Below are 23,092 nucleotides of genomic sequence, written 5' to 3' on the forward strand. Positions count from 1 at the left end.
CAAAGTTAGAGGATATTCAATGCCTAGAGGATGGGAGGCCCTTAAGAGAATATTGCCTTGTTGCCACTAAATGACTGAGAAGGAGATTGATAACGTGTTCATTCATTCATTCAGCAAGCAGTTACCAACCGCCTACAGTGTATCAAACGTCTAAGATGAATCAGGCAGGGTTTCTGTAGCTCGGCCCTGGAGGAACTATTTTATTTTTTATGGCCACACCCGCAGCATATGGAGGTTCCCAGGCCAAGGACTGCATCCAAGCCACAGCTGTGGCAACACTGGATCCTTTAACCCACCATACCTGGCCGGGGATGGAACCCAGGCCTCTGCAGCAACCCCAGCCAAGGCAATCGGATTCTTGTTTTTTTTTTTTTTTTCTTCAGGGCCGCCCCCTCGGCATATGGAAGTTCCCAGGCTAGGGGAATTACAGCTACAGCTACAGCTGCAGGCCCACACCACAGCTACAGCAACACCAGATCCGAGCCACATCTGTGACCTACATCACAGCTCATGGCAACACCAGATCCTTAACCCACCGAGGGAGGCCAGGGATCGAACCGGCGTCCTCATGGATGCTATTCAGGTTTGTTACTGCTGAGCCACAATGGGAACTCCTGCAGTGGGAGTCTTAACCCACTGTGCCACATTGGGAACTCTGGGAAATATTAGACTGTTTTTGCTGAAAGGATCTTAAGAGATCATTTGGTCCCCAAGCCTTCCCTACAGAGTGGGGAACCTGAGTCCCAGATAGCAAAGTGAACGGGGGGCCTTCCCATTCACCACAGGATTCTTCCGTGCATTTCGGGGACCGGGGCTGTGTTTTATTTGTCCTCATCTTGCCAACACCCTGGAACAGTGCCTGGTACACTGAAAGGATTCAGGGCTGTCTGTGGAATTGAACACTACAAAGATGTCAAGGCCAGAGGAAGGGAGGTGGGAGGCAGGCCAGAGAAACAGGTGCAGATGAGAGGTGATGAAAGTGGTGCTGGTGGGAGAACTGGGGCTGCAAAATCAGAAGGGGAGACAAGTCCAAATGTGATGACCATCTGGACGTGGAGGAGAATGAAGAACAATGCCTACGGTTTCCTGCTTGGGTGTGTCCGTGGATGGCAGTGGCATCCTTGGAATGAGGAACACAGGTGACTCTGTTTTGTTTTGTTTGGCTGTGCCCAAGGCATATAAAAGTTCCCGGGTCAGGGATCAAACCCACGCCACAGGAGCAACCCAGGCCACAGCAGTGACACCAGGTCCTTAACCTGCTGAGCCACCAGGGAACTCCAGGGGAGACTGTTTTAGGGAAGGAGGCACTGTGCCAAAAACTCAGTTCGTTCTCACTACAACCCTATGGGAGCTGCTATCTTACAGACGAGGAAACTGAGGCACAAAGATGTCAAGGGACTTAACCAAAGACACCTAGGAGTGGTGGTATTGCAGAAAGGGGGAGCGAGGAGTTCCTGTCGTGGCGCAGTGGTTAACGAATCCGACTAGGAACCATGAGGTTGCGGGTTCGGTCCCTGCCCTTGCTCAGTGGGTTAACGATCCGGCGTTGCCGTGAGCTGTGGTGTAGGTTGCAGACGTGGCTCGGAGCCCGCGTTGCTGTGGCTCTGGCGTAGGCCCTTGGCTGCAGCTCCGATTCGACCCCTAGCCTGGGAACCTCCATATGCCGCGGGAGCGGCCCAAGAAATAGCAACAACAACAACAATAACAAAAAAAAAAAAAAAAAAAAGAAAGGGGGAGCGAGAGGAGGATTATGTCCCAAGTATCAGGTGAACGCCTCAGAGGACCCTTGGCTTCGGGCAGGATGGAATTCAAGAGCAAGATACTAAAGTGAAAGTTTATTTACAGAGATCCATGTTCCACAGGCAGAATGTAGTCTATCTCAGACGGCAAGCAGCCCCAGGGTGAGGGGTTGCTTTAATGGGCTGGGTAACTTCACAGGCTAACCCAGTGGGATTATTACAACTACTTTGGGGAGGAGGGCAGGGACGTTCAAGAATTTGGCTACCACCCACTTTTTGGCCTCCTATGATCAGTCTAGAACTGTCCTGGCACATGTGGGTTTGTCATTTAGCATGCTAATATATTACAATGAGTGTAGAAGGCTCAAGAGCTATGAGAAGTCAAGTCTTCCTCCATCTGAGCATAGTTGGCTCTAACCAATAACCTCAATTAGCTGTGTCTTTTTTTTTTTTTTTTTTCCATATGCCACGCCAAGGTATATGGAAGTTCCTGGGGCAGGTTCTGAATCCGAGCTGAAGCTGTGACCTACCCCATAGCTGTGGCAACAAAGGATCCTTTAACCCACTGTACCGGGCCAGGGATCAAACCCATGCCTCTGTAGTGACCTGAGCTGCTTCAGTCAGATTCTTTGGCTTTTTTTTTTCTTTTTTTTTTCAGGGCCACACCCAGCAGCATGTGGAGGTTCCCAGGTTAGGGGTGGAATCAGAGCTGTAGCTGCCTGCCTATGCTGCAGCCACAGAAACACAGGACCTGAGCTGCATCTGCAGCCTACACCACAGCTCACAGCAATGCTGGATTCTTAACCCACTGAGTGAGGCCAGGGAACGAACTTGCGTCCTCATTGATATTAGTCAGATTCATTTCCCGTGAGCCACGACAGGAACTCCTACAGTCAGATTCTTAACCCACAGCATCAAACCGGGAACTCCAGTTATGTCATTCTTTTAACAGTTGTGCCCTAGGAGTTCCCATTGTGGCTCAGAGGGTTAAGACTCTGACTAGCATCCATAGGCCAGCAGCTGTGGCTCTGATTTGACCTCTAGCCTGGGAACTTCCATATGCCATAGGTACGGCCTTAAAAAGCAAAAGCAGGAGTTCCCATCATGGATCAGTGGTTAATGAATCCAACTAGGAACCATGAGGTTGCAAGTTCCATCCCTGGCCTTGCTCAGTGGGTTAAGGATCCGACGTTGCCATGAGGTGTGGTGTAGATTGCAGACGTGGCTCGGATCCCGTGTTGCTGTGGCTCTGGTGTAGGCCAGCGGCTACAGCTCCGATTAGATCCCTAGCTTGGGAACCGCCATATGCTGTGGAAGCGGCCCTAGAAATGCAAAAAAGACAAAAAAAAAAAAAAAGCAAAAACAAAAAAACACAGTTGTGCCCTGTGCCCTTCCCTCCTGCTCAGTGGGGCCTGGATATAAAGCTGGCAGCTGAGTTGAACTCCCAGCTCTGAGCAGTGATTACATCATCACATCCACTGTTTACCAGCAGCCTGTGGTTTTGATGCCTTGGGACATCTACTTCGCTCCCTTTTTTGGGGGGGGGGGCTGCACCCACAGCATATGGAGGTTCCCAGGCTAACGGTCGAATCAGAGCTGTAGCCACTGGCCTACGCCACAGCCACAGCAATGCCAGATCCAAGCCACATCTGCAGGCTACATCACAGCTCACAAGCAATGCTGGATCCTTAACCTAGTGAGTGAGGCCAGGGATCGAATGCGTGTCCTCATGGATGCTAGTCAGATTTGTTTCCACTAAGCCACGATGGGAACTCACCCTCCCTTTTTTTCAGCTGGGCAGACAGCATGTGAAGTTCCCAGGCCAGGGATCAAACCCAAGCCAGACCAGTAACCAGAACCACAGCAGTGACAACACTGAGTCCTTAACCACTTGGCTACCAGGGAACTCCATGCCTTGGGCTTTTGTAACAGGCTCTAGGGGTCTCCTTATCTCCTTTCCTGTTCCCCTCCACAGTTCTCCACATTGAATCCAAGAAGGTATTTTAAAACACAGTTCTAGGAGTTCCCACTGTGGCACAGTGGGTTAAGGATCCAGTGTTGCTGCAGCTGTATCTTGGATCCCTGGCCCAGGGAACTTCCACATGCCTGGGAGTTGGCCAAAAAAGAAAAAGAGAAGAGCAACAACAAAACCCAGTTCTAGGAGTTTCCATCGTGGCTCAGCGGTGTACTCGACTAGTCCATGAGGGCAAGGGTTTGATCTGTGGCCTTCCTCAGTGCGTTAAGGATCTGGCGTTGCCATGAGCTGTGGTCTAGGTCACAGACACGGCTCAGATCTGGTGTTGCTATGACTGTGGTGTAGGCTGGCAGCTACATCTCCAATTCAACCCCTAGCCTGGGAACCTCCAAATGCCGTGGGTGCGGCCCTAAAAAGACAGACACAGACACACACACACACACACACAAAATAGAGACAAATTCTTACCTGGCTCACAGGCATGATTTGGCACCTGCCCACCCTTCTCGCCCTCATCTCCTACCACACCCTCATTCATCCTCTGCTCCCCAGTTTCCACTTTCTTCTCTTGGTGCTCCAGCATGTTCTCCCACCCAGAGCCTGTGCACTTTCTGCTCTCACTAGAATGCTCCCAGAGGTTTTTCTCCCCTCATGATTACCTAGTTAACTCTCCTCAGGCTTTAGAGCTTAGCTCTAGTCTGGGTCAGTCCTTTTGTCCACTTCTGCAGCACAGCACAGAAGTTCCTGGGCCAGAGATGGAACCCGCACCACAGCTGTAACCAGAGCTACTGCAGTGACAATGCCAAATCCTTAACCCGCTGAGCCACCAGGGAACTCCAGTCCTTTTCTTTTTAAAGTTCCTATAACTCCATATAATTTCTTTCAGCTTGAGATTTTGCTTTACTAGCATGACTGGTATTTCCCCCACTAGACTGTGAGTGCCCTAAAGGCAGGAACTTTGCTTATGCAGTTCATCACCGTGGCACGCGGAGGACGTGCAAAAATATCTGCTTAATGAGTGATATCCAAACTGACAGCAAAAGGGGCGGTTGGATGGCGAGTCGATGGCTCAGGAGAGATTTCCGGGCTGGAAATAAAGATCTGGACGGCCTTGCCCAAGCGGTGTGCAGACTAAAGAGAATACGTAACTAAAGCAAGATAAACTGTAAAGTGGCTCACAGTCACTGCGCAAAGTTGCCGGGACTCTCCACCGCCTAGCTGTAGCTCACCCAAGTCGCTACCCGCCCTGGCCGCTTGGACCCGGTTCCTAAAAAGCAGAGGGAACCATCTCAAAGACGATCAGGTACCGCGACCCTCCAGCCTCGGGTCTTAGCTCCAGGTCTTTGTCCAATCGCTGAGGAGCAGGATTTCCCGGCACCGCCTCTTCCGTCCGCGGCTACCGGAAGCGGGGCAGTAGCGCCGGAAGTTGAGGGAGTTTCCTGTGAGCTCGGCTTCCTCAATATGGCGGCGCCCTTGTCAGTGGAGGTGGAGTTCGGGTGAGTCACAGAACTGGGGCGTCGTGGGGGTGAATTGAAGTCGTCGGGCCTGGAATTGCCCTCTCTCTGCCTTGGGGCCTGTCACGACCGAATCGCCGAGGTTTCTGGCGACTTCCCTAAGCTACGCCACTCGCCTCAGAGAGCTCGGGAGGTTCGGTCTCCCTGGGCGACGAGGCCGTATGTTCAGGAATAGAGGCGCATGCCCTGGCGTGAAGGTGCGCTCTGGGCACTCCTCAGGGCCCTGCACCGTGCTGGACCCAAAAGGTGTGACGGTTAGCAGGCGGCCTCCTCACCTTCTTTGCCAACCCCGTTTTGGGCCAGTCCCATGTGTCTGGCGTCTGAGCTCCCAGGACCGAGAAGGACTACCTTCTCCCCGATGTCTTCCTTCGGGCAAAAAGTTCCGTTTACACGGTTCTTGGAGGCTGCTTTCTCGTGGGATGTGTGGTCATGACGAGACTCCTTTTTTCTCTTTCCCAAGCTGTCGGGGGTGCTAAACAGACCTGAACCCCATCAGGTACATTCAGTAAACTTACTGAGTGCCTCCTGCAGGTCTTGAGTCAGGGATAAGGAGCTCAATAAGGTAGCACAGTGGAGGAGACTAGCCGTGACAGTAAACAATGCACGAGATTAAAAAGTGCAGAATTGGGACGCACGCACCAGTAACGGAAGAGACTCAAACCAGCGAGGAGTCTCCTTATGCCACTGTCGTCTTCCTCCTGCAAACAGAAGGTTTTTCACATAATTTCAGAGCTGAGAGCCACCGCAGGGCATAAAGAGGAGGCAAAGAAACTGAGACACTAAGAGATGGGTGGTATCCTTTCCAGAGTCACATGGGAAAGCTAGGACTAGACTTGTCTGTGTGTGTGAAGATAAACAAGTCAAGGCTTATGTGAAAGGAAAAGTAGTGTGGGATGGGAACCTAAAATCTCTGCCCATAAATGCCACCCTTCCACTGGATGCCCCCAGTTTCTCTCATGTTTTCCCTTCATTGAGTAGTCCATTCACCAGTCATTTATTGAGTGCCTACCATGTGCCAGGCAGTGAGCCAGGCACGGAGGATACAAAGATAAATAGAACTTTGTCCATGCCCCGCAGTGTTCAGCGTTTCTATCCATTACAGGGAGGTAGTCTCATGAATGTTAACTGCAGTTTAATTGATGGTATTGTCTGGCCCCATCAGTCCACTTAGAACTCTGCTGGTTTGGCCTCCTGACTCTTTTGCTTTACTGACCCTTTTGCCCAGCTGTGGCCCCCATGGCCTGGGGGTGCTAGGAGGACCTTTGCTGCTTTGACAGGCCTCAGCAGAGCTGAAAAGGGAGAAGCCGCAGGTTGCTAGCATTAAGGTTTATCTACTGCCAGCTTACCTTTCATTCTCACTCTGTCAGGCACAGTACTCAGTCTGCCAGGTACTATGCTGGCAGCAGTGGGGAAGTCCTTTGGGGGAGATGTAGTGCTTTCCCTCCAGAGCTTCCAAACTCGCTTAAGTACCCATTTTTCAGCCTGACCACTGCTGCTTCCCTTCCCCCCAAGAGCAATAGTGAGCCCCAACAAGGCAAGACGGCTTTCCTTCTACCCACCACCACAGTGTCCTGTGGGCACTGCGGCTTCTCGGGAAGCAAGAATGCCCGATGTGTATGCCAGGCCCCAATTCCTCCGCTCTGTCTCTGTCTAAATGCATGTTTTTTGCCCCTGGCCTTTCTTTCGTTTCCTACATCTCTTAGCAGACTTCCTTCACCCCTCTTCTGAACCTAAGTAGATTTGCAACGAAGCCACCTTGCGCATCATTCTCTCCCTTTTGTCCCCAGATACCACCCCGATCCTTGAAGAGTTCTGAGTTCGGACTTTGCCTTTTTCCCCTGAGCAGATGTGGTCCTCTCAGCCCACCAGCCGTGATAGCCACTCTAGAAGACCCCACCCACCTACCCTTGTCCTTCTTGTTAATGAAGGGTCCTCATCTTGCCTCTTGAACAGAGCATTTTCTCAGGTCACACAGGATTCAAAATATGTAGGACAGATGTGTTTCGTGTCCCTGCAGCCCAGATGTGAGATCCCCTCTGCCTTTTCCCATAACCTCTTTCTTGCGTCTGGGAGGTATTGGCAGAGGGAGGGAATGCCATTGAGGTCAGAGGAAAAGTGGGGAAATGGGCATCTTCATTCATTCGGCAGACGTTTCGAGTGCTGTGCACCAGGCCCTGTTTTAGGCAGAACTTGCATTCCAGCAGGTGGAGGATAATGTAGACGATAAAATGATGACAGCAAACTAGAAAAAGCGAAGGCCATTTGGGGAAGGTCTATGCCAGTCACCAGTACCACCAGTACCACCAGACACCTCCCACCGGGAACTGAGGAGTGGGGGGAAAATGAGGCATCTTAGGTTGTCATTCCTTGATGGAGTTTGATTAGCAGGTCCCGGAGGACGTAAGAGAGACTAGCTTAGGTTCTCTTCTGGCCCCTGCCTGCCTCCCTGAATCTCTCCAGAAGCTGGGCCTGCACCTTCTTCCCCTCCAGATGTGCTGTCAGCAGAAACGCCAACCCCTCGCTGGGAGGCTAGTGAACCCAGCAGTGACAGGTCACTCAGCCAGATGGTTCTTTATCTGCTCGTGAAGGGAAAAACAGCCTCGGCCTCTGAGCCTGGCACCACCAGGTTTGGCCAGTCTGGGTTGTTTGCCTGCATCCCAGTGCTTCCAGTTCCTACTCCTCTGACCCCCCAACTCCTGTCGCCCCTTGCCTGTCGCCCTCCCCCACCCCAGCTGCTGCATGTGCCAACCCCCACCCAGGAGAGAACGAGGCTCTTGGAAGGGGATAAATGGAGGCTCTGTGCGGGCCTGCAGCTGAAATGGCCCTGCGCGCGGCCACAGATGGGCCTCCTCTCCCCCTCCACATTTCTGCATCAACAAAGCGTGACCTTGTTTGGATGACAGTCGCCCCATGTTTCCCCCATGACAATGCTTGCCTTGCCTTTGCCTCCCAGCGGACTGTCTCAGGACATCTCTGTTCTCTGAAATGGGGAAAGGGTGGTGGGGTGGGAGGCATCGCATCCGTCAAGAGTCTGTTAAGGCCTCTCAGTTAAGATCCACGTGAAGGCTGAGATGGGAGTCAGGAGACCCAGAGGAGGAAGCAGCGTGGGCCACTGAAAGAGCCCGAGTGTCCGTGTCCTGAGCCCGGGCTTCTGCACTTGGCTTGGAGCGTCTCTGCTGTCCCAGCCTTCCCTTGGCCAGGTGCTGGCACACAGGAGTGGACCAGACTCTGCCCTCAAGAGGCTTCCTGACCTTTTGGGGAGTCTTTTTTTTTTTTTTTTTTCCCTGCTAGCAACCAGTTAGAAGTCATTCTAGTTCAGCCACTGCCTGTCTGGCCTTGGACAAGTCGCTTCATTTCTCCTGGCCTCAGTCTGCTTCTCACATTGGATAGAGTGAATAATATCTGCCTCCCTCCTTCCTTCCCTGAGATCCCCTGAAGGTGAAGTGAGATGAAGAATGATCTTAGAAACAGCAAGTTATGTGAGCTGTGGTGTAGGTCGAAGACATGGCTCATGAAACCTGCGTTGCTGTGGTTGTGGTGCAGCCTGGCAGCTACAGCTCTAATTTGACCCCTAGCCTGGGAACCTCCATATGCTGCCACTGTGGCCCTAAAAGACAAAAAGATTAAAAAAAAAAAAAAAGCGCAAGTTCTTTCTAAGCCCAGTGGGGTCTCTTACCCTCCAGCATTGTGGTGTGCCCACCAGGCCAGCAGCGGGGGGCACGGGCAGGGGCATTTTGAAGCCTCACCTGGCCCAAAGAAACCTCTAGGTACACAGGGTCTCCCATGGCAGCCTCTCAACATTTTTGCAGATGGAAAGACTGAGGCTTGAGAAGGTTCTGTTGCACACCCAGGGCCTCGCCGTGAGGTGCAAGTGGCCCTCCAGAGCCTGTGCTCTGCCCCTGTATGCTACGTTGCCTCTTGAGAAAACAGAGGAGTAAAAACAAAAATGTGCAAATTGGTGGAGTTTTTACGTTTGTTTGTTTTTTAGGGCTTCACTCACAGCATATGGAGGTTCCCAGGCTAGGGGTTTAATCAGAGCCACACCTTGCATCCACAGCCACGCCAGATCCTTAACCCACTGAGAGGCCAAGGACCGAACCCCCAACCTCATGGTTCCTAGTCGGATTCGTTTCCTCTGAGCCACGATGGGAACTCCTCGGGATGTTTAAACATTAGTAAAAATTACTTCAGGATTATGTTACCACCTCAGGAAGCCACATTTCAGAATTGATCGCTGGTACCCAAGGTGTTCCTGCTCCTTGGTCCCTGCCTCTCTTGGGCTTCTGGTGCCAGCGCCTTCTTCGGTTCTCAGTCTCAGCGAGGCATTTGCAGGCGCTTACCCGGCTGTCTCTCTCTCTGGCCTTCTTTTGCAGAGGCGGTGCGGAGCTCCTGTTTGACGGCGTGAAGAAACATCAGGTCACCTTGCCCGGACAGGACGAACCCTGTGAGTATGGGCTTTCTGAGCCCCTCTGTGGGGGCCACACTCAGCCCCGTCCAAGCGGGAAAGCGTAGAATCTCCCTGGCCAGGGAAGAGGAAGGAAGAGATTCCCCAGGCTCTCTGCCCATCCTGTCCGGGGTCAGCCAGCTTGGCCGGAAGGAGATGGCATAGCTTAGCCCCTGTGAGTGCAGGTTCTGTATTCAGACAGTCATGAGTTTGAATCCTCTTAGCACCTTAGGCCGGTGACCTCACCTTTCTGAGCCTTAGCGTTCTCATCTGTGAAGTGGGGACGTTAATCCCTGTCTCTCAGGGTTGCTAGAAGGTGTCAGCAACTAGACCACGCGTTTCTGTCATTGCTGGATGGTGGCAGAGAGACGTTCTCCTGGCGGTTAACCTCTATCAGAGGGGAGTGATCCCGGAGTTCCCCAGTGTGGTCACTGCCACGGTTCAGGTCACTGCTATGGTGCAGGTCCCGTCCCTGACCCAGGAACGTCCGCATGCTGGGGGTTTGGCCAAAAGGAAAAAAGGAGGCTGGAACAATACGGATGGCTTCCGTTGCAGTAACAGGATTCGGATGAGGCGAAAAGTATCCAGCCAGAAAGGAGGTTGGAGGAGGGAGCTTGACGAGAGGAGACAGGATTTTTTCTTCTCATTTGTTCATGTTCACCCTTCTTTGGCACATATGTACTGGGCACCTCCTGTGTGGTAGACCAGGCCCAAGGCACTGGGGAGACAGACCTTGATTTCAGATTGGCGGCGGGGGTGGTAGGGGGACAGTGAGGCGCTGACTTGCAGAGCTCCAGCTGGGTCAATATTAGCGTAGCCCAGAGGCAGGGGCTGGATACTGCAACTGTGGAGGTGCTTTGCAGCCCTAGCAGCAGTTCGTAGCAAGAGTAGAGTGTTCAGGAACGGAGCCCATCTCCTCAGGGGCTGAGATACTCCTGGGGAGAAGAGGAAGTCAGTTGAATGAGGCAGGGGAATGAGGTTCCTGGAGGTGGGCAGTAGAAAATGGTCCAGTGAGGTCTGATAGCAGTCATCTGACAGCGGACATGCCAGGAATCAGATCATTATTGCCCACATTCACTGGTTACCAAGGCTGTCTCTCCCTCGGGTTGGAGAGCGATGACATAGGGTGGGTCTGTGTGCCCCATTCAGAGACGGGGGGCAGGACGCACTCACCAAGGAGTAGGCACCACGAGCCCCCTTGAGCTGGGTGTGGGCCTGAGGCTGGGGGTTAGATGTCAGGACTGTGGGATTGGACCCCCGGTAGGAGAAGACCCAGGATGACAAAGACGACAGTTTCTTAGTTTGACAGATGGCCATGCAGCCTTGGGAGGGAACAAGGGGCTCTCAGAAGCCTTTCAAAGATTCAGCTGTGAAGACTTAGCTGCAAAGTTATTAAAATATCACAAGTTATGATTTATTTCCTCCTGCTTTTGCTTGGCATGAAAGTCCCCAAGTTTAATAATTCCAGCCCTGGAATTCCCTGGTGACTCAGCAGGTTATGGAGCCAGCATTGTCACGGCTGTGGTTCAGGTCACTGCTATGGCACAGGGTTTGATCCCTGGCCCCAGGAACTTCCAAATGCTGAGGGTACGGCCAAAAAAAATATATAGCCCCTTTCATTCATTCATTGGCTGAATGCTTACCAAGTACTGGCTATGAAAGCAAGAGTAAGTACTTTAGTCTTTCCTGTAGCTGGCACACATGTTTTTGAATGCCTGCTTTGTGCCAGGAGCTGTACTAGTTGCTGGATGTTTGGTGGGGAGCAAAGCAGATACGGTTCTTGCCCTCATGGAGCTTACAGAGTAATGGAAGTGGAGCCAGGCAATGACCAGGGAACACAGAAACGTTTGACTGTACGAGTGGTTGTCACTGACATGGTGAGGACAAAATGACACTTGGAATAAGACAAGAGCGTGGTAAGGAAAGGCTCCTTTAAAGAGGTGACTTTGAGGCTAAGGCTCCTGGAAGGAAAAGAAGCCAGCCTAATAAATCAGAGGGCAAGCAGAGGTGTGTAGAGCCCATTCTCGGCAAAAGGAGGCACTTGTGAAGGCCCCCCAGGCAAAGGGCCTTGGGTTAGTCAAGGAACTTGGAGGAAGGCCAGTGTCAAAGGGGCACAGGCTGAGGTTGGCATGGTAGGCAAAGCCCCAATTGTGCAAATAATTGTCACAGATTCTTAGGTGGTAGCTACCATTATTATTATTATTCCCATTTAGGGCCGCACCCATGGCATTTGGAGGTTCCCAGGCTACGGGTCAAATCGGAGCTTCAGCTGCCGACCTACACCACAGCCACAGCAACTCGGGATCCGAGCCACGTCTGCGACTTAAACACCATAGCTCAGGGCAACGCCGGATCCTTAACCCACTGAGTGAGGCCAGCAAGGCCACAACCTCATGGTTCCTGGTCAGATTCGTTCCCATTGTGGCTTAGCAGTTAACAAATCTGACTAGCATCCATGAGGACACAGGTTCAATCCCTGGCCTTGCTCAGTGCGTTGAGGATCTGGCATTGTCGTCAGCTGAGGTGTAGGTCACAGATGTGGCTCGGATCCTGTGTTGCTGTGGCTATGGCGTAGGCCGACAGCTGTAGCTCCGATTTGACACCAGCCTGGGAACTTCTATATGCTGTGGGTGCAGCCCTAAAAAGGAAAAAAAAGAGTGGAAACCTGGAGTTCCCTGGTGGCTCAGCAGATTAAGGATTGGGTATTGTCACCACTGTGGCGTGGGTTCAGTCCCTGGCCCCAGAATTTCTGCGTGCCACAGGCAAGGCCAAAAAATAAATAAATAAAATAAAAATAAAAGGTGGAAACCCAAATTCCGAGACGTCAGAAGTCTTAGCGCCGGGCGTACAGCTATTTAAAATGGCAGAGCTGGGATTCAGAAGCCAGTGTGAGGGCCTCCACGGTCCTTGCGCAGTCCCCCTAAACCATCACCACTCATCCCAAGAGGTTCCCCGGGTCACATAGCATCTCAAGCCTGCAGTGTGTTTTCCAGTTTTTATACTTTCACGCCTCCGACAGCTACTTCTTTCGGTTTTATAATGACCCCAGTGGAGATATCTGTCAGCCCGGAAATCAGACCTCGTGAGACAGATGAAAGTGACCTGTGCAGTTACTCAAGTCGGGGGCCCGGGCCAAGACCCAGGTTTTTGAACCCTCACCCTCCATCTACTGCTTAGGAGGCAGGCATGGGCCTGTCGTCCCCTCTCTGGGATAAAAGAAAAGGAATTGGAAGGGGAGGGGAGGTGGCCCTTGGCAGTGGATCTCTACCTCTGGCTCCTGTTTTTGCCCTGCTGTGCCCAGAGGCATAGGTCACATCGCAGCTACAGAGCTGGCTGGCAGCAGCCAGGCCTCACCCTGGCACACGGAGCCCAACAGGAGGGCAGGGGCCTGGTGCCACAGGGAAAGCCTCCCTCTCCCCCGAGCCTGTGCCCAGATCCCCGTCTGGCAGCCTTCCCAGCCCACGGGCTGCCACTTGGCCAAGCAGGTCTTGGAGACTCCATCAGAGAAAATAGCAGCCCTAAGATTATGGATTGTGACAAGTCTCACAAACAAGGGGCCTCCAGGTCCCCGGGTCCTGGGCCAGGGGAGAGCTTCCGAGCCAGCCAGTTTGGGAGAGGAGGCTGGAGAAGGCATGGGTGGGGGGTGAGACTTCAGGGGGGTGCCCTGGTGATGTGTGTTTGCAAATTGTTTCTACAGGCCTCTTTTTGCCCCCTTCTCCCTGTAAACCAGGAGGTTGGGCTGGACCTAGTCTTGATTGAACTGGTCATCTTTTGACACCTGCTGTTTGGAAAACTTGCTTGCAGATTGAAGTCAGGCCAGTTGCACTGACCCAGTGTGAGGTTGTGTGTGTATGGGGAGTCTCCCAGCCAGCCCCCTCCAGGGAACCGGCCGCCGCTGTGATTGGCAGGGGTCAGCAGGCACCCGCCAGCCTTGGGCCTTTCCACCACTGGGAACTGGCTTTTTGTGCATCCAATCCCTTCAGCTGGAGGCTCCCGGCCCACTCCCTGGTCAGGGGCCTGGAGCAGGCCCCAAGCCTCCTGGGTCCCAGCGTGGGCGTGAGCGGTCCTGCCCCCAGGAGGAGACTTGCCTGCCTCACCTCTCCCTGGCCCGCTCCCTCTGGCTGCCATTGTACTGAGGTGGCTGCCGGGAGCTCCCAGGCACTTTAAACTGCTTAGCATGCATTTCACAGCCTCTCTGGGGCCAGCTGTTCCTTTCTCCGCTCTGGGGCCTGTTTGCTGATCCCCTCCCCACCACCCTCCCCCACCCCACCCCTCCCAGTCCCTGTGCAAAATTGCTTTTGAAAAGATCCACTTTCTGCTTAATTAAACAATGAGGAGCGTCCCCTGGCACATCTGTAAACCTCCTTCTGAGGCCAGTTTAGCCCACAAACTGCTCCATTCTTACCCCCATTCACTTGTAAATGGCCCCTCTGATGTCCCCTCTACTCTCTCTCCTCTTTCACTCCCCCCATCTCAGCTCTTTCTTTCCTTTCAACTGAGGCCTGGGGTGGGCTCCCAGTAGAGCCCTGTCCCGGAGCCTGGTGGACTTGGGGACAGGGGCAGCCTAGACTGTGGAGAAGACCAGGGGGAGAGCTGCCTGGCGTGGTCCCTGGGGACTGCTGGACTTGGTGGGTTGGAGGGACAGGAAGCCAGGGTTCTGGCTGGGGTCTGCCGCAGCCGGGACACAGTGTCAGATGAGACCTGGAGATGGTTCTCTTTCAGCCCCCAAAGCTGGGATCAACACCGTTGAGGGCCTGGCCACAGTGGGTGGTCATGGTCCCCAGACAAGGACAGATCCACTGGGGCCCAGGGTTCTGGTGGGAGCCTTCTTAGGTGTCCTCGAGAAGGGGCGTGCGTGGTGCCCCTTTCCCAGCAGCCTTTAGGAGAAGGTTCTGGCAGCCCACAGGATAAGTCACTGTGGGCAGAGGTACTTTTGTCTTGTGTGTTTGACACTGTACCAGGCTTGCTGCTGGCATTAGGAGTTTGGATTGTTATCCCCATTTGTCAGAGGATGACCCCGAGACTTAGGCAAGTGAAGTGACTTCCTGCTCAAGGCCGTCTGGCGCACGGCCCAGGGCCTTCTGGCTCCAGAATCTGAACCCTTAACCACTCGGCCATGGGTGCAGTAACCCCCATCACTTGCTGTTCCCTCAGTGGCCAGGGCAGATCCACTGAGAAACCTGACATTGGGACGCTCATCTGCCTGCTCTGGTGCTGTGTGCCCTTGGAGTCTGATTCCTTCCACCCAGATGGGAAGACTGAGATGGAGGCAAGGCTAGTGTTCGTGGCCCCTTCGCCACTCCCCCAATGCCCTCATTCCCTCATTCCCTGTCTGGCTTTGATGGAAAGGTAGTGCATCCCACAAAACCCCAGACTGTCTGATCAGTAGCCCTCTGTAGGAGTTCCCGTCATGGCTCAGCAGTTAACAAACCCGACTAGTATCCCTGAGGATGCGGGTTTGATCCCTGGCCTCACTCGGTGGGTTAAGGATTCAGCGTTGCTGTGAGCCATGGTGTAGGTGACAGATGTGGCTCGAATCCAGCATTGCTGTGGCTGTGGTGTAGGCTGACAGCTGTAGCTCCAATTCAACCCATAGCCTGGGAACCTCATTATGCTTCAGGTGTGGCCCTAAAAAGACCAAAAAAAAAAAAAAAAAAAAAAAAAAAAAAAAAAAAAAAACTGTTCTCTGGGTTCTTGTTTGTCTGTTTCCCTACCCCTGCCCCCCAGTTGCCCGAGCATGTCCCCTGGGCAGAGCATGTGGAAGCTCAGGGCAGCAAACGAGATGGAAGAGTCCAGGTTCTTCCTCTGGCTCTGGCTCATAGAAGAGTTATAGCATTGCTGTGCCAAGCACAATGTCAGGAGCCTGAAATGGATCATCTTTGAGCCTCAGCAACTTACCAGGCACTCTTACCGGTCCGTCCCATTTTACACAGAAGGAGGCGCCAGAGAATTCCTTATCCAGGGTCCTGTAACTAAGAAGGGTTGGAGTTGAACTCAGACCCAGGACTGAGTCCCTAATCTGAACCTGTCCTCCTCCCTCCCTCCCTCCGTCTACAGTTTTTGGCACACTCAGGAAATGGCTCAAGGGCGTTGTGTGTGCAAGGTGCTGGGGCACCTCCAGAAAATAGCCCTGGGGCTCCCGAGAAGGGAGCGGCGCTGTCTCAGGGCTGGCACGTGCCCTGCATAGTCTCTGGCCTTGTCTCATGCTAATCTTCTGGCCTCCTCTGTTCCGTTACCTTGAACCTGCCAATTCCACCCTGCCTCAGGTCTTCCCATATGTTCTTCCTTCTGCCCGGCGTGCTCCCCCATCCCGCACCACCCATGCCTTGGGCCTCAGCTTCAACGTTAACATCCTCAGAAAAGCTCTTCCTGAGCCACACAAAGGAGCTGGCCTAGTAAGGAAGGTCCGCCTGCCCTGCTGGCCTCTGAGCTCCATGAGGGTAGGTTCTGCATCGGCCTCGCTCACCGCCTCTCCCTAGCACCTGGCACATAGTAGTTGCTCAGTAAATATTTGTCTTGTGGGTGCTTGCATGGGATCCCACGAGGGAACCCACCCTGCAGCAGTAGCGCTGGGAGGCTGGAGGACCTGAGGGAGGAGAAGCCGTCCCCAAGCCACCAGCCCCTGGCTCTGCTTAACCCTTCCTCCTCCCCTGGGCGCCTTTGGAAGCCGACCATCTGGCTTGGAGACCATTTGCATATTGTCTGGGCCTCAGCAAGCCTAGCACGATGTCCCTTGGGGGTGTGTTTCAGGCCAGGCCTAGTGGCCCTTGCAGCCTGCGAAGGGAGCGGGGACTTCCATCTCTCCCCACCCCCAAATCCAGGCATGGGGGAACAATACGGGTGGTGATGCGGTGGCCTCACCATGGTAACAGGCTATCAAGAATGCCGGCAGGCCTGGGGGGGGCGCAGAGGAGGGAGGGAGTGACCTCAGCAAAGAGGAGCCTCATGATAAATGAGCCAGCACCCGCGGCACACTCCCCCGGCCCGGTCCCCTGGGACTCCAGGACGGTGTCATCACGGGGATGACCCCGACATGACCATTAGTCCTCGGCACCCCACCCCCAGCCTGCGAAAGTGGAGCAGGAGTCCCCTCTTGGAGGGGCCGTTCCCCACCCGGGCCCTGGTTCTGATCAGGCCGGCCGGGACTGTGGAGGTGCAGCTGGTGGCCCTCAGGCCAGGCACTGCCCAGTCCCTCAGCGCCTCAGCGCGCACAGGCACAGCCCCGCCTGCCGGGGCTGGCTGATGGATGTGTCAGACCCCGGCGCCTCTATCGAACGGCTGCAAGATGTATGGGCTGGCGGCCCACCAGACAGCGCCAAGATGGAGGCCAAGGGGAAGGCTCTGAAACCCAGGCCTCGGAGGAACCCAGCCAGGAGGCTAAATGGACTGCAGCTCCCCAGTCCAAATGGAGGCAACACTCCCCATGCCCTGCCCGCTCCAGGAACCCCGAGCACTCCAATCTGCTTTGTTTAAAACTAGGAATTAAAATTGAAAGGCACAGTCTCAGTGCATGGACACTTTGCCCCCGGCCCTGTGCTCTGCTGGCATACAATCCAGGGAAGCTGGCACGGAGCAGAGTGAACTAGTCCATCCAGGATGCAGCCCGCCCGCCTCCCAGAAGGGTGGCAGACAGGCCAGTGAGAATGCCTTAAAACCCTACCCAAGGCCGGTGCTGTGTGACACGTGCCGGGCCTCTCCTTCTCCGGCAGGCTTTTCCTCACCTGCGTGCCAGGGCCCCACCTCCAGGCAGGGAAACCAAGGCACCGCTTGGGTCCTTCTCCGGCTTAGCCCCTGCCTAGACAACAGGCCCTCTGACATTGACTCAGGATGGGAATGGCCAACCTCCAGCCCCCTGCTGGCCTCCCAGAGACTAGCTGCCTCCCCAGGGCCTTCAGTCCTCAAGTCGTTTCAGGGAGAGAAGGAGCTCCTGCAGCTCAGGAGATGCTCTCTGTCGGAGGAGTGGATAGTTGGGAGCCATAGCCTTCAACCTGGGACCCTGTTCCCAGAAAAGGAGAGATGGCTCCGGGGACAGGTGACTCTGAGCCTCCAGATGACATGCAGAGAGCCTGGTGGCTGTCCCAGAACCACAAAGAAGCAGATCTCAGTGTCCAGCTGAGCGGGAGAGGCCCTTTCGACCCTGAACCTCTTGCCTCTTCAGAGTAGCTGCCCTGGGCCAGGGGCAGGGGGTGGGGCATGATTTGTCAGCATCTCTGGCTGGTGAAGGATCCTTCTCCTTCTGCCAGAGGAAATTAACTGATGTTATCGGCCCAGCAATTGTTTTTCTTCCCTCACAAAGGGAAATATATGCAGGCCTTCCAAGAGCATAGCCTCCCCATCTGGGACTAGCTGGAGAGATAAAGGTGGAGGGGCTCTTGGGAGCCTGTCCGGGGCAGTTTCAGACCATCTTCTAGGACTAGCAGGTGCAAGTCTGTCTCGGCGCTTTCAGATGTAACTGGCCCTCCTGCTGTCTGCCTTGAGTCCCACTGCCTCTTCTTCAGGCCTTCAGCAGTGCAGGTAACACTTTCTCTGAAGACCCTCTGGTAGGTCACTGGCCTCTCCAAGTCTCTTTCTCACCTTGGGAACCCACAGGTTCAGGAGCCACAGCAGCTGGGTCTAAAAGAGGCCCTCCAAGCCACTTGCTCGCTTCCTCCTGGTCCAGGCAAGCCCCTAGGGCGAGGCATCATTTGAACTTGACATTAGTTTGTTCTGTGCCTTCCTCTCCAGGGGACGTCCGGAACCTCCTTGTCTGGATCAAGAAGAACTTGCTCAAAGAGCGGCCAGAGTTGTTCATCCAGGGAGACAGCGTGTGAGTCCTTTCTTCCCTTCCCTGAGGAGGGCGGGCACAGGGAAGGAGGCTCGAGCCCTGTCCTTGGTTCAGCCTCAGCTGCCTGCGGGGCCCTCTTCTTCCCGCTCCCTGCAAGGAAAGGGCTGCTGCTGCCCAGCTCTGTCTGAAGTTTACTTTCAGTTTTCTTATTACCACATTGGACTTTGGGTTGGTCTGTTTGTTTGTTTTTTTCCCCAAGGCCCAAGTCAGGAGATTGGTAAACTTATCCAAAAACTGAGATTCTGCCTTCTGGTTGCCACAAACTTGCCGTAGAACCTCGAGCAAGTTACTTCACTTCTGGGCCTCAGCAGCTCTCTGTACAGGAAGGACTGAGAAAAAGGTGCCCCCCCAAGGTCCCTTTCATCCCTTGACAACCTAGGACAGTGCTCCCCACAGAACTTTCTGTGATGATAGCCATAGTCCATATCAGTGCTGTCCAGTGTGGTAGCTGCCGGGCACGGGAAGGTATGGAATCCTTGAAATGTGACTGGTGTGACTGAGGAACCCATTGTTCAGTTTTACTTAGTTGCAATTTAAATTTAAACACGACTAATAGATAACTGTGTTAGGGAATTCTCTGGTGGCTCAGTGGGTTAAGGATCCGGCATGTCACTGCTGTGGTCTGGGTTTCTTTTTGTTTCTTTTCTTTTTTTTTTTTTTGCTTTTTAGGGCCATACCCGCAGCATATGGAGGTTCCCAGGCTAGGGGTCTAATCAGAGCTACAGCTACCAGCCTGTGCCAGAGCCACAGCAACGTGGAATCCAAGCTGCGTCTGTGACCAACACCACAACTCACGGCACTGCTGGATCCTTAACCCACTGAGTAAGGCCAGGGATCAAACCCACATCCTCATGGATGCTAGTCAGATTTGTTTCTGCTGCGCCTCAACAGGCACTCCTGTGCTGCAGATTTGATCCCTGGCCTGGTAACTTCCGCCTGCTACGGGTGCAGCACAAAATAAAAATGGTTAATAAGTTTTAAAGAAAAAATATTGTGTTGGGCAGCGGGAGGTCTAGGGCAGCACTGTGTGTGTGCACACACCTGCATGTTCCTGCTCACAGGGACACCCCTGCCCCAGCCCGGAGCTTCTGCATCTGTCCCAGGCCCAGACTCGCCTCCTAGGAAGGGATCCAGGTTCCATGTGCCAAGATGTCACTTTGCTCCTACAGCAGGGCTGGCTAATATGTCCAAAAAGTGGGCAGGGCACTTGAGGGTGACTTGAAGCAGAGGCCACCAGCAGGCGCTGGAGGGTAGGGCTGCCATCCAACCCGTGGCTCAGGTCGGGGTCCAGCAGTTGTGGAGGTCACCCCCAGGGACGGCAGAGCTATTTAGGTCACTGCCAGCAGGAGCCAGGCTAAGGTGCGTGTCCAAATGGCAGCCTTCCCTGCCATCCCCCAGGCAGGGCTGCTCCCAGGCTTTCAGGGGCTCAAGGCCACTGGCGGCCTTCCCTGATTCAAAGAAGCCAAGAGAGCCGCCTCTCCAGGATGGGCACACGGGCGGCCTCGGATGGCGAGCTTAAGCCCGGGGAAAGTAGGCTCTTCCCCGTGGTTCCTGCCCGACACTGGCAGGCAAGCACCTCACCCGCGTCGCCCCCACGGCCTCTCACAGAGCTTGTGAGGAAGACACAGTAGGTCACCGCGTCTCAGAGAAGGAAACGGATGCTCAGGGGAGCAAAAGAGCGGCCCGAGGTCTGGGGTGTGGTAGTGGCACTGGCACCCGTTTTCCATCGGGCTCCTAGACGAGCCCACCGGGTTCCTTTGGACTTGGAGGGTTGCCTCCGCTTCTTGGGAGAGCTTTGGCGGGAACCTCCAGAGGAAAGGCCGCGCTGCCCTCCCGCCGCGCACGGGGCTGGCCTCTCCCGCCCGCTGCTCACGGCCGTCTCTCCCGCAGGCGGCCAGGGATTCTGGTGCTGATTAACGATGCCGACTGGGAACTGCTGGTCAGTACCTCGGGGGACAGCCCTCCCTCCACTCCTCCCCTCACGGCTTTGGTAGGAAAGCCTTGAACTTCTCCTCAGGCCCAAATAGGGTGGCCAGGGAGTCCCCTGTCCCAGTCTGGCCTCCAAACCCAGGCCACTCAGGTCTCCCACCGCGGGTGAGGAAGGAACCAGTAGCCGGGAGAAGTGGTAAGCGCTCCTCCATCCTGGAGATTGGCTAGTTATTGTATAGGGTGTCTGTTTTTTCTGGTAGCTTCTGTCTTTCTCTCCCAGAGCAGCCAAGCCCTCCCCACCCCCTTCCCCTCCCGACACCTGGGAAGAAACTGGAAAAGTGCCCTTGACCGTCTTCTCATTTCTCTCCTGGACTAGGGGGAGCTGGACTACCAGCTTCAGGACCAGGACAGCATCCTCTTCATATCCACGCTGCACGGCGGCTAAGGGCCCTCCTCTGTGCCTGAGCCGCCTCGGGGTGGCGAGACCATCAGCCGTCCCCTTGGGCCCTGCTTCCAGATCTTCCTGTCCCCCTTGGCGGTTTTCTTCCCTAGTCTGTCCCCTGCGCTCCCTCCAGGCAGGGAAAAGAGGCCAGGTGCTAAAAATGAGCCTCCTCAGGCACGTGAGCAGGGGGAGGCTGAGCAGGGGGAGGCTGAGCAGGGGGAGGCTGAGCAGGGGAAGGTGCCGCTGCGGTGGGGGAGGTGCCCCTCAGTGTGTCAGGAGTGGGGGGGTCTGTGCAGCCAGGTAATAACCCAGCTGCTTTCTGCTCCTCTTCCTCCTCGTGTCTCAGCCCATACACCCAGTCACCACTCGCGGGCAGCAGGGCCCTGCTGAGGAAGATGAATGGACCTGAATAGCTGATGACAGGCCCTCCCTTCTCAGAGATTGGAGCAGTCTCCGCCTCAGTTTCCCCATCTGGAGGGCAGAGGACTCTGCCTGTCCCCTACTGATATCATTATGGAACCCCAGCTGGGGTCCCCTATTCAGTGCTGACCCCCCCCCAACAGCAGCTGCTCCTCCAACCACACCCCTCCTCCTGCTCCCCCAGCCACAGCCCTTGACCCTGGCCATCCTCCCCCAACACAGGCCACCAGATGGGCTCCTGAGACGCCCCCTCCCCGCAAAAGGCCTCCTCCATGCAGCTCATTCCTCTGGGGCTGGAGAGGAGGAGGGTGGAGGTAAATCTTGGACTTGCAGATAGACTCCTGCTGTGCAGGGGGGTGGGTTCCCTGTGCCTTAGTTTCCTCCTCAACCACAACTGAATTTTTATAGTGTTTGAGAAGTGGGGAGATCCTTGGTGGCACAAATGTAGACTTGATCTCCTCTCCCACCTCCTGCAGGAAGCAGGATCGGGGCAGGCAGCACCTGGTAGGCAGGATGGCTCACCCCTCCTCCCTCCATCCCTTCTGGAAGTCCTGGGCCTCAGGGCCTGCAACAGCTGGCCTTGGGCAAATAAAAGACTAGGTTGTTTACTGGACTTGCCTGAAACTTCATCCTCAGAAACGGGTGGCACCCCACGTTCCACCCAGCCGCCGTCTCTGGTCCACCCTCTCTGTCCTCAGCTAAGCCTTTCAGCACTGCCCTTCATCCGAAAAGGGAGCAGGGCTTGACTCAGACTGTCATAGGGGGTGATCTGATAGGGCCATCTGGAGAAGGGGTGGCAGAGCCAGTCTGTGCTGACCAGTCTGGGTCCCAGGTCACGTCCCTGCCCGTCTGTCCAAGGCCAAGCTTTGTCCCGCCAGCTGCAGCTAGTGGCCCCAGAACGGAGGTGGCATAGATAAGAGTGCTGAGCCCCACTTCCCATGACCTGGAGGAAAAGCTTTGTTTGCTGGAGGGAGACCTCAAAAAAAAAAAAAAAAAAAAAAAAAAATAGGGCATTAACATCATCCCATCCAAAACATTGCTTTTCACTAAATGTCAGTAATTTAAAGTGGAGATTCTTTCACTCTGTGGACCCAGTGGCCATTCTAGCAGTGTTGGTGGGGCATGGGAGTGTGCTCATCATTCTCCAGGCTTTGAGGACAAATGACCCCCTGGCTGGTGAGCTTGCCTCCAGCACGGCTGCAGGTGGAGGCCCTCTGGGTATATGCAGGTGGGGGGAGCCATTTGAGGTTATGGATGCAAATTAAGGCCAGTGCGGGTCCAGGTGCTGTCTAGAGAGGCTATATGACCAGTTAGGTGCTGAGGTCAGGGTGACCCTCCCTGTTAGGGAGCGGGGCAAGGGACAGCTTCACTTTAAGGATTAACCTGTCCCCTGATTCTTATAACCTGGAAGTCCTTTTCTGCCTCCAGCCCCACTGAATTTCAGAGTGTCCTGTTGTCGTCGACCCCCCCCACCCCCCGCAGGAGTCCTGGAAACTGGGCCATAGGAATCCTTTCCCCCCTGCCCTGGGGAGAGGTGGGGTAGAAACAGGATATCCCGTCCTCCACAGGACCCCAGTTAACGCTGAGGACTGGGGCAGGAGGACGCGCTGGCCTCTCCACGGCAACGAGGGATGCCAGCATCTTGGCTGAAATTGGCCGGGGCCACACTGCCCAGCATTTTGGGTCATTTTCAGCTTGAGCGTAGAATGGGTTTGGGGATGGATGATCTGGGCTCAGACCAAACTGCTTCCCCCTCCAGCAACTCCTGAACCCACGTTTGACAAAATAAACAAATAAACCCCACC

At 54.6% G+C, this 23,092-nt stretch overlaps 2 protein-coding genes and 1 long non-coding RNA gene across 6 annotated transcripts in view; 2 read left to right on the plus strand and 1 right to left on the minus strand.

The window, feature by feature from the left end:
- STXBP1 (syntaxin binding protein 1) overlaps nt 1-23,092 on the plus strand; it is a 775,650-nt gene that overhangs the window by 677,848 nt on the left and 74,710 nt on the right. The gene's annotated exons all lie outside the window — the stretch shown is intronic.
- Nucleotides 5,144-23,090, plus strand: URM1 (ubiquitin related modifier 1). Of its 3 annotated transcripts, none has more exon segments than NM_001243487.2 (6): nt 5,144-5,210; nt 9,602-9,672; nt 18,397-18,478; nt 20,387-20,435; nt 20,802-21,074; nt 21,125-23,090. In NM_001243487.2, coding segments are annotated over 5 exon segments (306 nt in total). In that variant the 5' UTR covers nt 5,144-5,175; the 3' UTR covers nt 20,871-21,074; nt 21,125-23,090.
- On the minus strand, nt 9,188-18,629 carry LOC146407292 (uncharacterized). Of its 2 annotated transcripts, XR_014828901.1 has the most exons (3): nt 17,394-18,629; nt 15,571-15,644; nt 9,188-10,607 (listed from the first exon to the last, which is right to left on the minus strand). It is a non-coding gene; the product is annotated as an uncharacterized LOC146407292 (long non-coding RNA). The 2 variants fall into 2 exon arrangements; XR_014828902.1 differs by lacking the exon at nt 17,394-18,629 and having other exon boundaries at nt 9,188-11,053; nt 15,571-15,646.

This window comes from Sus scrofa, chromosome 1, assembly GCF_054392235.1.
Source record: "Sus scrofa isolate SSC_HxYL_T2T_F1_AM1 chromosome 1, Sscrofa_HxYL_maternal_Yorkshire_Landrace_v2.0, whole genome shotgun sequence".
Taxonomy (NCBI): domain Eukaryota; kingdom Metazoa; phylum Chordata; class Mammalia; order Artiodactyla; family Suidae; genus Sus; species Sus scrofa.